At 40.0% G+C, this 14,485-nt stretch overlaps 2 protein-coding genes across 3 annotated transcripts; both read right to left on the bottom strand.

Moving 5' to 3' along the window:
- Positions 1-684: 684 nt before the first annotated feature.
- On the bottom strand, positions 685-4,951 carry fam185a (family with sequence similarity 185 member A). Of its 2 annotated transcripts, none has more exons than XM_068312895.1 (8): positions 4,422-4,951; positions 4,170-4,279; positions 3,362-3,454; positions 3,053-3,191; positions 2,067-2,108; positions 1,878-1,973; positions 1,489-1,623; positions 685-1,384 (listed from the first exon to the last, which is right to left on the bottom strand). In XM_068312895.1, exons 1-8 carry the CDS (start codon positions 4,849-4,851, stop codon positions 1,272-1,274), a joined length of 1,158 nt encoding a protein of 385 aa, XP_068168996.1. In that variant the 5' UTR covers positions 4,852-4,951; the 3' UTR covers positions 685-1,271. The 2 variants fall into 2 exon arrangements, with proteins under 2 accessions (XP_068168996.1, XP_068168997.1); XM_068312896.1 differs by having other exon boundaries at positions 4,170-4,258.
- Positions 4,952-6,739: 1,788 nt separating this feature from the next.
- LOC137594615 (uncharacterized) lies at positions 6,740-13,515 on the bottom strand. Its single transcript, XM_068314251.1, has 2 exons — positions 8,914-13,515; positions 6,740-8,340 (listed from the first exon to the last, which is right to left on the bottom strand). The coding sequence occupies exons 1-2, from the start codon at positions 13,364-13,366 to the stop codon at positions 7,628-7,630; spliced, it is 5,166 nt and encodes a 1,721-aa protein (XP_068170352.1). The 5' UTR covers positions 13,367-13,515; the 3' UTR covers positions 6,740-7,627.
- Between the last annotated feature and the right edge of the window lie 970 nt (positions 13,516-14,485).

The raw sequence follows: 14,485 nt of genomic DNA, 5'->3' as shown, positions 1-14,485 counted from the left end.
GTTTTCCCTCTCAGATGACAGATTTGCCGATGCAGTGTCTGTCGAGCGGATCTCCTTATCTGAAACAACTCATTGTAAGCGGCTACATTCTCCTGACAGATCAAACACTCCGACACCTACGAAAGATCTGCCCTCCACTCTGCTCCATCAGGATAAGCTGCTGCAACGGCATCTCACAGTAAGACACAGGAAAGGTAGAAGTCCTGATCGCTCTGTGTAACCAGGGTGTTGTGTTCACAGGACGGGTGTCCTCGTGCTTCAGCCGCTTGTGAAGCACTTGGAGCACAGCTATGACTACCCTCTCCACTGGTGTATGAACAACACAAGTTAAAAGCTGCATCCAGTCAGTGGCAAAAGCAGCAGGACGTACAGTTCTGCATTAGTTGTTTAAAAAAAAAAGATTACACAAGCAAGCAGTTTCACCAACATACATATTTAATACGCCCCGTGTGTCTGACCCCTGCGTTGGGCAGTCAGTGCAAACCCATTTGTGACGTCCACCCTTAATATTACCAGTCTTCTTCAGGGGCCAGTTCAGTTTAATATTTCATATTTATAAATTTATTTTCACTGATATGTCACGTATGAAAAGACAACATCTCTGACACAACTAAATGAATGATCCAGTGTTTTTTTCTTTATTTAATAAACATCATACTTTGACACAAATGAAAGTAAGCTTTTTAAAATAATATTTTCGGTCAGTAATATTTACAGACAGTTCAAAATAAACTCCATTTTCGGTGAATCACTCATCCATAGTATCTGTGTAGTCAGTCTTTTATTTATTTATGCCTTAAATCAAACATTTATTTACAGTCTTGGTTTATCCTTCATGCATTTAACTTGGCTTCATTTATACAGTTGTGTTAATTGTGTGTGTTAATATTAATAACACTATAACACACCCAGAGGGATGCAGTCTTTGTTTCATGCACCTCTGAGCCTGAAGCTCATTCAAGGACACAGCTGCCCTTCAACTGCACTGATATAAACCCCTTTAGGAAGGTGTGTTATCACTGAGCATGTTTCATGAAACTATTACCAGTTCAGCACAAAGCGGCACTGACCTGTAACACAGTGCACTCCAGACTGTGTGTGGACATTTTAAATCAGACTTTGTGTCCTTAAATGCACACTTCATCCTGAGTTTCAGACAGTTTAGAGAGGTTAAGGTTCATCATCTCTAGGGGAGTGCCAGCAGACTTGTCTGTGTGTGCATGTAAGGCACCTTAGCAATGATTTAGCACCGTAAATGAAAATTCTGTTTCTCAGTTTCCCAACTTCAGGGACTCAAACCAGCTTTGTGTCCTGATCTTGACAGATCCTCTGTCTGCCTGAGCTTTAACCCACCGTTCCTGTGGAGCCTCTCCGTTTATATGTCCTGAGAGAAAGAAAACACATCTTTATGGTATGGAAAGAGAAAGTTCAGTGTTTAGGTCATTACTGTGCACATGTAGTGAGATGTAATGAAAAATAATAGTTTACCAGTAACTGTGACTTGGCTTTCAGTTGTGCTGCGCTCAACCCCATGCATTACAACCTCTGGGCTGATGTCCACAGACGCTCCACAGAGCTGCACCCCAGCCTTCAAGGAGGAGGGGACTCGTACACACACCGCTCCTGCATGCAACAGGAAAAGAACGTGATGCAATCGATGGAGGGGTGAATATTATAAATCGAAGTGTTCTTAAAAAGTCATTTATTCAGACTTCTCAGGATGCACAAAAAACTGAACCATTTGCTAATGATGATGTCTGTGTGTGTGTGTGTGTGTGTGTGTGTGTGTGTGTGTGTGTGTGTGTGTGTGTGTGTGTGTGTGTGTGTGTGTGTGTGTGTGTGTGTGTGTGTGTGCTATAATGCTATAAAACATTTACCTTCTTGAGTGTGGAGTTTTGCACTGCCACCTTCTCCCACATAGACATCAATGCTTCCACTGTTAGAAGAAATCTCCAGGAAACTATTTGAACCATCTAGAATCCAAAGACAGCCTAGAGTTGTTTCTGGCAGGCTCTAATTGATACCATACATGGTTTGTTATGCAATCACAGAGTCTGCTTTCTTACCGATGACTGTATCTCCAGTCATATTCTTCACAGAGGCATTTCCTGTAAAATAACCACAGTGCAGTCAGGTTTAATCAGGTTTCACGCCAGAATTAGGAGGGAAATAAATTACATTTTTTAATGGTGAAACACGTCTGTTACAGTCTGCACCATAAACGTGAATTACAGAAGGGTACAAGGTACTTTTTTCTGTGTGTTCAATGATGACAGGCTCATCTCTGTCAGGAAGAAATAAAAATTCAATGAAGGTGACGTATGTCATGCACATCAAGGTGTTTTTTTAGTTTAACTCTTAAATTAAATCCAACAATTACAGCTAAATAGGCCGCGATTTAATGCTCTGGACTGCTGATGTCTTACGTTCTGCTTTACAAACAAAGGAAAAGGATTATTTAGATGGATTTTTTTAGATATAGGCTGAAAACAACTTATTAAAAATGTTGCTAGCTTTAGCACACTACAGCTGATATGTAATACTGGGCTTCTCCTATCACCATGTTGAAGGACTTTCAAGCAGGACAATGAAAGCCTTAACGCTGGAAACTTTGCTATGGCTGTACATTTCATTTCAGCAATCATGTGCACAAAGGACACACTGCAGGACATCTGAGGCCAATTAACTGCAACACATCACGCCACAGCATTTTTTCTATTTGGTATGACTAAACTATGTGTAAGGTCTGATAGAGAATATTTTCATTTGATTTAATTTGATTATAATATTATTATTATTATTATTATTATTATTATTATTAGGCAGGTGTGAATCTGGTAGCACTTTTATTTTAAAAGCGTCATGCCAACTTGAAATTTTTTTAAGGCCTAGCCAAGGAGAAAATCCTTGGACATATTGCAAAGTCTTTGTTTTATTCCAATATTGTACAACCTTAACATTGTTTAAGATAGAGAGTCGACTGTAAAACACAAACGATATGAAAGAGTATAGACACATAAAAAAAGAAGAAATGATGCAACTGCTTGCTCACCATGAACATTACCCAGTTCTACTCTGCCAGAGGAGGAAGAGATGCTGCTGGACTCAGCATAGATGGCTTTGACCTTCAGGAGGCCATGTTCTGTTGAAACATTCATTTTGGTGCCCTGCAGCTTCTTGACATCCACTGCCTGCAAACATAAAACTATTGACGACATAGACGTAGTCCTAAACCAATTTTAAGTATTCTTCAAAGAAAAAAATGAACACTTCCCTAAAACAAATGTAAAGACGTTTTAGACTGCTGTGTTTAGGCCACTGCTGCCCTCTACTGTCGGCTGAGTGTAAATGCAGTGCTTACACCATCTCCACGTGTGCTGATATTCACATTGCCATGGATAGTACCAGCACCAGTAACATGACCTCCACTGGACCTGACCTCAACCTGGTGGCTCTGAAATATAACAAGCAGTGAGAGCAATAAGAATCATGATAAAACAAGCAATAAAACGAGTTCTTTCAAATGAAAACGTTTCTTGTGAGCGAGTAGGAAAGATCTTCAATGCTGCTACTTTACAAGCTGGTTTGATTTAAGTGGATAACTCACCATTTTTTGGTGGAGGTAACAGTTGTGTTTTCGTTAAAGATGCATAATATATGTGTGACACACCTTTTTGCTGGAAAATAAGAAAAGCTGTGCTAGAAAAATTAAGGCACTGTTTTTGCCCCATAATAGACAGTAAAGACTTCTATACACAAAATGTGCAATCTTGCTGCATTAAATTTAAAAAGGCACACTGTGTTCTTTGAAAAAAATGACTTAGGACATTTGAATTGAATGTAAATAAAAAGCTGCATTTTGTTCCAAATTCACTTTTTATTAAATCAGTAAGAAAAACATCTACAAATTGTCAGGTGACACAACTTTCATTCAACTGATAATCGATGTGTACCCCATTGCAACCCTGCTCTTCACGGACTGACACAACCAGCAGAAGATATCAGTTGTGATGTCAGCACAACAGAGAACTTTTCTCTGATTTTGTCAAGACGTGTGATTAAATCTCTTGAGTGTACAAATCAATGAATCAATGGTGATGTGGTTTATCGATATAAATCTGTCACCTGGACACAGTGATGTGAATGCTGTTTGACAACCCATCACCTACTTTGATGGAGTGCAGGAAACAGTTGCCCTGGTCTGTCTGCACCTCACAGATGTCACATTCCATCTTCTTCACCTGCACGTCTGCTTTTCCTAAAGTAGAAATAACGACATCTGACAAAGACAGACCTCATTAGAGGAGCACCAGAGGTCAGACAGCTTAGGGAATCAGACCCTGACGTCACGGGCATCTGACAGACTGAATGAACATTGAGGAGCAGTTTTCATCCACGCCAACAATCCACGTGAGACTCACTGCTTTTTAAGGGTGCAGACAGATGAATGGACAGGCTACTGTGGACCTCCTCCCCCGTGATGAGCAGCTCTTGGCTCTGGTCATTGTAGTGGACATGAAGCTGACCGACTCCGCGCTCGGTGCCCGAACCGAACACCGCGATGAAGGCTCGGTCAGCCTCGGGGAATTGGTGCGGGTCCAGCGGGCGGACGGAGATGCCGCAGCCGATCTTGGCTCGTACGGTGCTGAAGGGGCTCACCTCCAGAGCCCACTGCCTCAGGGGCGGCCTGAGCCCCTCATGTGGTACACATCTGGAGGAGGCAGAGATGGAGAAGAAGCGTGAAGTCCATGAAGGACATCTGAGGGGGGTGAGAGTTCTGTTTCTGACTGTGGAGGTCCAGCGGCGGACCAGTCCAACACCTCCCGTCTGACCCGCTGCCCTCCAGAACATGTCTACGATCCCCCCCCCGGAAAACTGCTTCTGTAACAGGTGATGAATAAACGAAGAGCAATCTATTCCGATAAACGTGCTACCACTGTGTGAACACGGGCCGGCGTGACGTTTCCGCAACGGCTTTTCAGAATAAAACGTTCTGTCTCTAAAAACGCTGAAAAGGCTTTCTCGAACGTGCTGTAGTTAGTAAAAAACTAAACTAAACAAAAAAGAAAAACAAATATAAATGGAATAAATAAAATAGGTTTGTGTTTCTGGCTATTTCTGGGATTCAGTCAGTTATTGTATTATCTAATGACACAATAATAATAAGAGCTGAGGCTTAACTGTCTGACACGCAAAATACAACTGCAATACATGTCACTATGAAGACTATACTCCCATTATGCTTATTTATGTCTTTTTTTATTTTTATATTATATTTTTATCATGTGTCCACTTTATCATGTGTCCACATATTTTATATCTTGAATGGTGTAGGTACTTATTGCTGTGTGCTTTTTGTGTCCTTACTGTGCTGTGTGTAGTGTGACAGAGATGACAGTTTCCCTCACGGAACCTCCTGAAGGCATTGATAGTTACCTACTACTACTAATACTAATACTAGTACTAGTACTAATACTAAAATTAATAATGCTTTAATTAATACTACTACTAGTACTACTAGTACTACTACTACTGATAATAATAATAATAATAATAATAATAATAATAATAATATTAATGACAATAATAACAATAATTATTATTATTATTATTGACAGTTATGAGGTTTCATGACGAAAGCTTTTTGTTGGTTTGTTGGTTGGTTTGTTTTAATGGCATTAAAAGAAACAACGTGAGCAGTACTGTATATGCCGACTCATTTTTAATTTTATTTTGAAGGTAAAACCTTTTACTTCCCGTTTATCTTTGAAAGCGGATGTTGGCCTTTTCATAAGTTTAGTCCTGCCCTTCTTTTGGACTTGGCCAATCAGACTACCTGATTATGTCACGTGAGAGGAAGTGTGTGGCGAAATGTGACGCCTCTACTTTGAAAAGGCTGAATCCAGCTGTAATCGTGATTCTTATTGCTATCTCGTCTTTTCTCATTTAACTGTCAATCATAGAATTAAACCAGCTAAGACACATTCATTCACTTCCACTTGATTTCTACTCCTCTGGTAGACATGGTGTCATAATGGAGACACAACTAATTTTCAGTAACATATTTCGTAATTTGGTTTATTTTCATTTATGTTGGTCATTGCCTTCAATGACTCTGACACATTTCAATCAATAAACGATTTAATATTAAACTATATTGCAAACGATTTATTGCATAAATCCAACAAATCAATATATTAATTAGAAATTAATGTTATTTATAAAGATAAGATAAGAATCCTTTATTGTCCCACAGTGGGGAAATTTGTGATATATATATATAATTTATTTTACAATGTATCAATTTATTATTAATATAAATCAATTATAAATTAATATTTAATACTAATTAAAACATACAAAATATTATAACATTAACAAAATGTCTGTGAGGTTCCTCTTTGGAAAAGTTTACAATATACTGTTATGTTGAATTTTAATGGCTTTTCAACTTATCCCACTTTACCTGAATTATACTATCTCAAAGTATCACACACTACATTCAGTAATTTGGGACAGCAAAATATAAAATAATCAGGACATACACTTCAATGCCATACATATTTGTGTATCATTTATATCTGCAGTATATTAGTTATTCCAATTTTATAGATTTATATTAAAATCATGCTGAAACACTTCTCTTGATTTTTAGAAACAGCTTCATGTTTAATGCAACTTTCATATGATGTCACATTAATTTTATCACGCAACTTAATTTTTTTACATCCTAAGAAATGTTTGACAAATAACACAACAGACATAATCAGTGTGTCACAAATTACTAGAGATGCCAGTACTGTATTGTTATTGAATGTTTTGTTAGTTTATATCAAAGTCTCCAAATACATTCAAAAGAAAGGAGAATAAAAACCAAAACCACCTACATTTCATAAATTTTATTTATCTTAATATAAAATTCATCATCAATGAACGTCCTCAATCAACTAACAACTGGCTTTCCAGTACTGTAATACAAATATCAGTCTCTGCTGCTAGGCAATGTAGTAGTCAAATGCAGACAACCTTTACTGAAAATAGTCCCTCACAAGAGGACTTCCCTTTCTGGTCATTTATCAAAAATACATTCTCAAGTAATCATTTGACAGGTTGGTTCTGAAAAGAATGCAAAATTAAAAATGTTAATGGCACTTTGCCCTTTGAAACAATATACATTAAAGGGATTCAAAAATATACCACTGTATTTGGATTATTTCAATATAACAACATTTTAATCCTTAATAAGGTCCTTATTAACACTATTAATCAATATCAGTTTTGCAAACAAACAGAAAAAACAACCAAATAAATCATGAAGAAATGTAAACTAAACATATTTCAGGTGGAACTGGAGTATACAAGATTTTACACAATCAATAATTTGTGAGAAAAAATGAGGTGTGTTTCTACATCCCCTGATTGCACAGACTCATTTATAGTCATTTATAGTCATTTATAGTAGCCTTCAAACAAACCATACTGTATAACAGAATGAAGCGCCACAGGGTGGCAGTAATGTGTTAACAGCTAACAATAACTGTGAAGAAGCCATATTGGGGGGTTTTAGATTGTGAAGAGCATCAGTAGGGCCTTATGTTTTACACTTATTTTCTCACATGCCAACAGCTCAGCGTGTAAAGCCCTTTGGTCTGATCATCATCCTGACGGACTTAAAGGACTGTCGCTCGTTTGTGGGGTAATGCTCTTTATTTATATTATGCCATGTCCCCCAGAAAATCCCATCCCTGACCCCTTTGTACTTCCCCACATAATATCTTCCATTAAGGTTTGAAGCCATGCAGGCATCAAACCACCAACCAGAGCTGTAGTAGGCCCCACAGTTCCCAGACGGGTAGCGGTCGTGGTCCCTGTCCGGTGTAGTGAACGATCTGTTGTTGTGATCATACCTTTTGTTGAAGCGCAGAGCATCACCTGCGGTTCCTGAGTACTCGCCCACTGTTAGTCTGTAGCGCAATCGTTCACTAGCTACCTTGAACAGCTTGTATCGCGCATATGCTTTCACACCTTCAAAGTCTTCCAGCTCCACATGCAGCACCACATCTCTGTCCCGGGTCAGCAGATGGATCATGTTGTTCCCCAGCCAAAACTCTCCTCCGTCCAGCTTCCCGAAGCCTGATCGGTAGTCACTCCAGGTGCGATTGAAGTTCACGCTACCATCTTGTCGGCGCTGGAGAAGAGCCCATCCTCCTCCATCCAGCTCCATGTCACAGTAGACAGCAAAACTTCTGCTGCGGAGATCAGGGGTCACCACATACACTCCACTCTTAGTCTCCCCTCTGAGCAGGTAGTCGGTACAGTCTCTCATTGTCATGGTAACCGCTGATAAGGAAAATGGGGGAGAGTGCAAAGTAATTATACACGTCACAATTATTTTTAAAAAGGCTTTTTTCATCTAGAGAGCAGTGAGCTAACCAAATCCCTGCTTTATGTCGTGTGTAACAGGTACAATGATCATCTTGCAGCTGGGATGCAGCCGTGAAATGAGGTCATAAGTGCAGCAGGTCAATAAAAGAAACGACTTTTCCACTATAAAACATTTATTGTTTTTGAAACAATCCAAGATGGACCTCCACAATAGACATACTTAGGTATTTAAGATTTAGTGCAGATTTTATCATTTCATTTTTAAAAAAAATTTTGTGAGTTTTTCATCCTCATGCAGTGAATTATTATATTTTCCCTTAAGTTATCTGGCTGAAATGAAGCAACCATTTCCCAACAAGTTGGTGTAAATCTGTATTGTTTGTAATTACAGTAATCACATTCCAGTTCTGTCGGTAACACTCACAAGCCATCGTGCTATCTACTTTATGTGTATCTAATCATGTAAAGAGCATGTGAACAACTACAAAACCTGATTAAACACTGTATTTTAAAAATAATGTCGCTTGCCTTTGGGTGGTTTTGATGTTTGTGATTGGACATCTGTCCTCTCAGCTCGACTGGCCGTTGGGTGCTCCACTGGACGACCATTTGGTTTCAGGCTGTTATTGAGGAAAGCAGCCACCTGGTTGATTTTCACTCGGAGCTCCCGAGCACTTTCAGTGGAAGATTCTGGAACAAAGGACCGAAGGCCAGAGTTGACAGAATTTTTTGGCCTGAGGTCAGGACTTGTAGAGGAAGACTGGGCTTTGGGGGATGGGACAGTAATTAGCATTTGGGGGGGATCTGTAGTTTGTTTGTGGACTGTCTCTTCCACATTGTGATGTTCCTTAAGTTGTAACTTGGGAAGAGTAGAAGAAACCTGATTTGGATTTTGGGAACCTTGCCTGACGCGAGGAATAACAGTTGGGAGGATACCAGGCATGATTTTGTTTGGTCTTCTCGTCACTGTGATTGATGGTGGTTGACTGGCTGTTTGTGGCCTCAGGTCAGATATAATCCTGCTGTTTGGACTCATTGTGAAGCCTTCAGGACGAATATGATGGTGAGAGAGTGGTTTAGTCTCTATATTGTAGGAGGTCTTTGGATTCAGAGTGATTGTTTTCATCTTATCAGGACTGGACACTGTATCACCTGGAGAATGAGTCATGACATTTAGATAACCAGATGGAGGAGCTGTGTCAGTCTGAATGTTCTGAATGTCTTCTTGAGTAATCCTAGTGATGTGAGAAGGAAGAAGTGATGTGGTCTTTGGACCTGGCTTCACTGATGGGTTAGATTTGTGAGTGGATATTTTTCCTGGCTGTACTGTAGGTCTGGTTGGTGGCCCCTGCCTGGGGGTAACCCTTGATTCTTCTACATGGATGTCATCAGGCACAGATTTTGAGATTGGAGGCATTTGAGCATTCTGAGGGGCTTTAGACCTTTGTCGCTTTTGGCCGGGTTTAGGGGTCACATCTGATTCACTTTTGCTGAGAACTGTGGGCTCTGCATGTTTTTGGTTTTCTTCATGGGTTGTGATCACAGCATGATCAGATGTCAGTTTTTGTCCAGTTGGCAAGTCTTGGGCAGATTGAAGCTTTTCATTTTCATCAAAATCTTTCATTAATTCTGGTACAGGCTTTTGGTTTATACTTGATGTGAAGTTTTTTCCTATTTCTTTTGGTTTTGGCTTTTGGCCAGGTTTCTCAATTTTCAGATGAACTACGTCTTCATCAGGTTTCAAGTTCTGATTAACAGTTGTGCTCTCAACAGGTTCAGGATCTTGATCAGGTAGAAGGTCTTGGTCAGAACCAGTTGCTTTTGTTTTAGGTTTTTCATGAGGTGTTGGTCTCTGGACTGGAAGCGTAGACATTTGATGAGGTTTTGGCTTTTTGCCGGGTTTCTCGGTTTTGAAATTAACCAAGTCTTCGTCAGGTCTCAAGTTCTGATTAACAGTTGTGTTCTCAACAGATTCAGGCTCTTGTTCATTTAGAAGGTCTTGGTCAGAACCAGTTGACTTTACGGTTTTAGGTTTTTGGTGAGGTGGTCTCTGAACAGGAGGTGCAGACTTTTGATTAGGCTTTGGCTTTTGGCCAGGCTCCTCGGTCTTCAGATGAACCAACTTTTCATCAGGTTTCAAGTTCTGATTAACATTTGTAATCTCCACAGATTCAGGCTCTTGATCAGTTAGAAAGTCTTGGTCAGAACCAGTCGCCTTTATGGTTTTAGGTTTTTGATGAGGTGTTGGTCTCTGAACTGGAACCGTAAACTTTTGATGAGATTTTGGCTTTTGGTCAGGCTCCTTGGTTTTTTGATGAACCAAGATTTCAAGGTCTTGGTCAGAACCATTTGACTTTACGGTTTTAGGTTTTTGGTGAGGTGATTGTCTCTGAAAAGGAGTTGTAGATTCTTGATGAAGTGTTGGCTTTTGTCCAGAATCTTCAATTTCAAGATGAACCAAGTCTTCATCAGGTCTGAAATTCTGATTAACAGTTGTGATCTCAACAAGTTCAGCCTCTTGATAAGTTACGGCATCTTTGTCAGAACCAGTAGCATTTGCAGTTCTAGGTTTTTGATGAGATGTAGGTCTCTGAACAGGAGGTGTAGACATTTGACGAGGTTTTGGCTTTCGGTCAGGCTTTTCATTTTTCTGACGAACCAACTTTTCAACAGGTTTCATGTTTTGATTCACAGTTGTGGTCTCAACAGGTTCAGGATCTTGATCAGGTAGATGAACTTGGTCAGAATCAGTTGACTTTGCGGTTTTAGGTTTTTGATGAGATGTAGGTCTCAGTACAGGAGGTATAGATTTTTGATGAGGTTTTGGCTTTTGGCCTGGCTTTTGGTCTTCATCAGATCTCAAGTTCTGATCGACAGTTGTGATCTCAACAGGTTCAGGATCTTGATCAGGTAGAGAGTCTTTGTCAGAACTAGTTGCATTGACAGTATTTTGGACAGGAAGTGCAGGCTTTTGAGATTTTGGTTTTTGAATAGGTAAATGACTTTCATCGTTTGTACGTTCTTGTTTTGGTATTTTAGAATCTAAGTTAGGTTTTTGGAGTTGGGCTTTTGTCAACCTTTCGGCAGGTTTATTTTTCTTGTTGGTTGTTGGTTTCTGGTTAGAAGTTCTCTGTTTTTGGTCAAATTTTGTTTTTTTCGTTTTGTTCGGTAAAGGGGCTTGATCAGATTTATGACCATTCTTTGTCTTCTGTTTTCGACTTGCTTTTGGCTTGGTTGCAGATTTATTTTTTCCAGCAGGTGTTGTTTCTTGGACTGCTAGAAGATCCACACTGGTCATAGTGTTTGAGCTGCTTGAACTGCTGTGTTCTGTGGGTCCTGGAAATATAGTTGTGTTTAAATTGTGAAGAGGAGCTACGGTTGTTGCAGTCGCCATGGTCGGATGTCCAACTTGCCTCTGGAGGCCTGCCTGTGGTCCTGCACTGGTTGTTGAAGTGAATCTAGTAGTGTCACTGGTTATCTGCTGTAAGGGACCACCCACTGTGCTTTCTTGGACTGCTTTTGTTAGCCTACTTGTAGTCCTAAAGTCTGCCTCCATATCAGTGCTTGGGCTCACAGAAATTCTAGCTGCTCCAGGTGCTATGTTTGTGACCAATAGTCCATCAGCAGTTACCGCCATCCATTGATCTATTCCTAAGCTTAGAAGTGATTTTGAGCTTGATGCAGGAAATCTGGGAGGTGACTCAGAAGTTATTGCTTGTTTTGAGTCATGGGATATATTTTTGGAAGAGTAAGGAGTTGGATTGATTGAAACAAAGTCTGTTGACTTGCGAAATCCTCCATCATAGTCTCTCTGAACACTCTGGTTTGGTTTTTCTTCATCATTTTTGATCTCTTCTCCGATCTCCCTGTTCTTCTCCACCTGCACCTCCCCCTCTTTTATAATCTTCTCTTTCTCTGTGTGCCCAGTGCTTTCAGTCTGTTTTGGTTTCCCACGTTGATCCACTTTTATTCCCTTTTTCATTTGCTCCTCATGTTTCTCTTTCTCTTTATTTGTATGCTTATCATGGTCCTCTGACATCTTTACACCATCACTGCCCCTGTCGTCATCGGTTTGGATCTTTTTCTCTGTTTTCTTTGTTTCATGTTTCTTCTTATGATGCTCACCTTCCTCTGTTTTATTATTTTGAATATTAGTTGTGATTTTCCTCAGTTTGTCATTAAACAATATGTTTTGTCTGTCTTCTGTTGAATTCACTTTCCCATATTTCTGTTTATTTCCGGTAGTCTCTCTCTCCCTGTTATTTTGTTCATTATTTTTTATGGCTGTATCTGCTATTCTCCCATTTCCATAAGCACTTGGCATCGTTGCCTGTTCCAATTGGTCTTTTCCTTTTGACCCATCTGCTTGAGTATTTCCATATGTTTTTGTCACTTGTACACTTTCATCATCATTTTCTTTTACAGGCTCTATTACAGTCTTTCTTTCTGATTCCCTTACCAATCCCAATTTCTCATCCAAACTTGCTCTTTCTTCATTATTAATATTATCCAAACCTTCCATAGTATCTGTCACTGTACCCCTGATAGTCCCATAATCTTGAATGAAGTCTTTTTGTTTATCATTGTTTCTGTCATTCAACCAAATCCTTTCATCCACATGTCTCTCCATACCATCATTTCTCTTTTCATGCTCACTCTTAGTTTGGCTTACTGTACAATCTGCACACATCTTCCTCAGTTGATCCACATTGTCCTTCAGGTTCTGAAGATCCTTCACAATCCTCTCCAGCTCCCTGAGTTGCTTTGGTAAATGGACAGTCAACGGTGGCAAACTAATTAGATAAGAGCATGTGTCCCCATCCTGGTCCTGTTGGCATAGTCCCTCAGGTCTCAGAGTTACAGAGCAAGGCCCAAATACATAATCCTTCTGAAGGTCTCCTTCATCGGAGTCCACTGTGGTCCACAAGAGGCTGGAGAAGGCCAACAGGGTCCCACATACGCACAATGCTGGAGACCTCATTATGTCCCAAGAGTAAAGAGCAAAATGAAAAGCAGGGGGAAAGTGCAAAAAAGACACACTTCAGTTTTAGAAGTGCAGTGACAGTGAGAGGAGGAGGTAAGGTATGAGGGATTAGAGGAGGGAGGGAGAACTGATGAAGCTGTTCAGTGGAAAGTGAGTCTCTGAGAGAAATGAGGAGTGAAGTCTGAAAGGGAAACAGGTGGAAAAAACAGACTGGGGAGGAGTATTGTGTGGATATACTTTTCAGTCGATGGTCTGTGAGATAGTGGATGACAAGTACGAGGAAAATTTCTGCTTTATAACATAAGCAGATGTATGCATAATAGCTGTAAGCCGGTCATTAAAAGTGCAATGTACTGTATATGAGCTGTAAAAAGTGTGTCTTACTGATATCCAAACATTACATTCCAGTGTACCCTCTCCGTGACCACGTTGCTAAATGAGGATTGAATGTAATGCATTCCGTCTCCATGATGTGCTGTAGAACATGCTTGTTTATCACGATTGCTTTGGCAAGCACTTCCCAAACTTTCATCAGTGAGTCCACAAACATGTGTGACAGATGCAAAAACAAAACAGGTCAATGTACACATGTGAACGAAAACAGTGGCAGCTGAGCTGACGTCAGCGGTTCACCACATATTTTATTTTACTGTATACTGAATGATTTAGCAGTGATGAAAAATTAAAATTTCAGAATTATCCAAGGCAGTTGATACTGTATGTGCACTGCAATACAAAGGGAGGCAAATTTCTCATGTGTTACTGGCTTGATTTGGGCAGTTGTTATTAGTTTAAGAAGAACAATCAATTATCCACAATGGGAAATTATTTTTGCACTTAAAACAGACAATGGAGACAGCGGTGGAGTTGTAGTTTTGGGGGGTTTGGTGCCTTCTTCAAGGGCAGCTTGTGCCCAGGAGGTGACCTGGAACCTGTCCAGCCTCTATCCTGTGATCACCCTTTGAGCCTTCAGTTACACCTTAATTAATAAGTGGTGAGGATTGGTGAGAACTGTGCAGATGTGTGAGACTTCTGTTCCAATTTATTTTGATGACTTGAGAAAGAGGAAGAAAGCACATCACATGAACCAAACAACGGGTGTGGTTGGCAGGGAGG

This window comes from Antennarius striatus, chromosome 4, assembly GCF_040054535.1.
Source record: "Antennarius striatus isolate MH-2024 chromosome 4, ASM4005453v1, whole genome shotgun sequence".
In the NCBI taxonomy this organism is placed as follows: Eukaryota; Metazoa; Chordata; class Actinopteri; order Lophiiformes; family Antennariidae; genus Antennarius; species Antennarius striatus.
This window is presented reverse-complemented; position numbering and strand designations above follow the sequence as displayed.

What these genes read in the sequence shown, in the direction of transcription:
- fam185a (XM_068312895.1), bottom strand. Translation starts at nt 4,851, where the DNA reads ATGTTCTGGAGGGCAGCGGGTCAGACGGGAGGTGTTGGACTGGTCCGC. An exon ending in AGAACTGGGTAATGTTCATG is followed by an intron (nt 2,109 to 3,052) that starts GTGAGCAAGCAG and finishes GTTATTTTACAG; the next exon opens with GAAATGCCTCTGTGAAGAAT. An exon ending in AAAACTCCACACTCAAGAAG is followed by an intron (nt 1,624 to 1,877) that starts GTAAATGTTTTA and finishes TGTTGCATGCAG; the next exon opens with GAGCGGTGTGTGTACGAGTC.
- LOC137594615 (XM_068314251.1), bottom strand. Translation starts at nt 13,366, where the DNA reads ATGAGGTCTCCAGCATTGTGCGTATGTGGGACCCTGTTGGCCTTCTCC. An exon ending in AACATCAAAACCACCCAAAG is followed by an intron (nt 8,341 to 8,913) that starts GCAAGCGACATT and finishes TTTCCTTATCAG; the next exon opens with CGGTTACCATGACAATGAGA.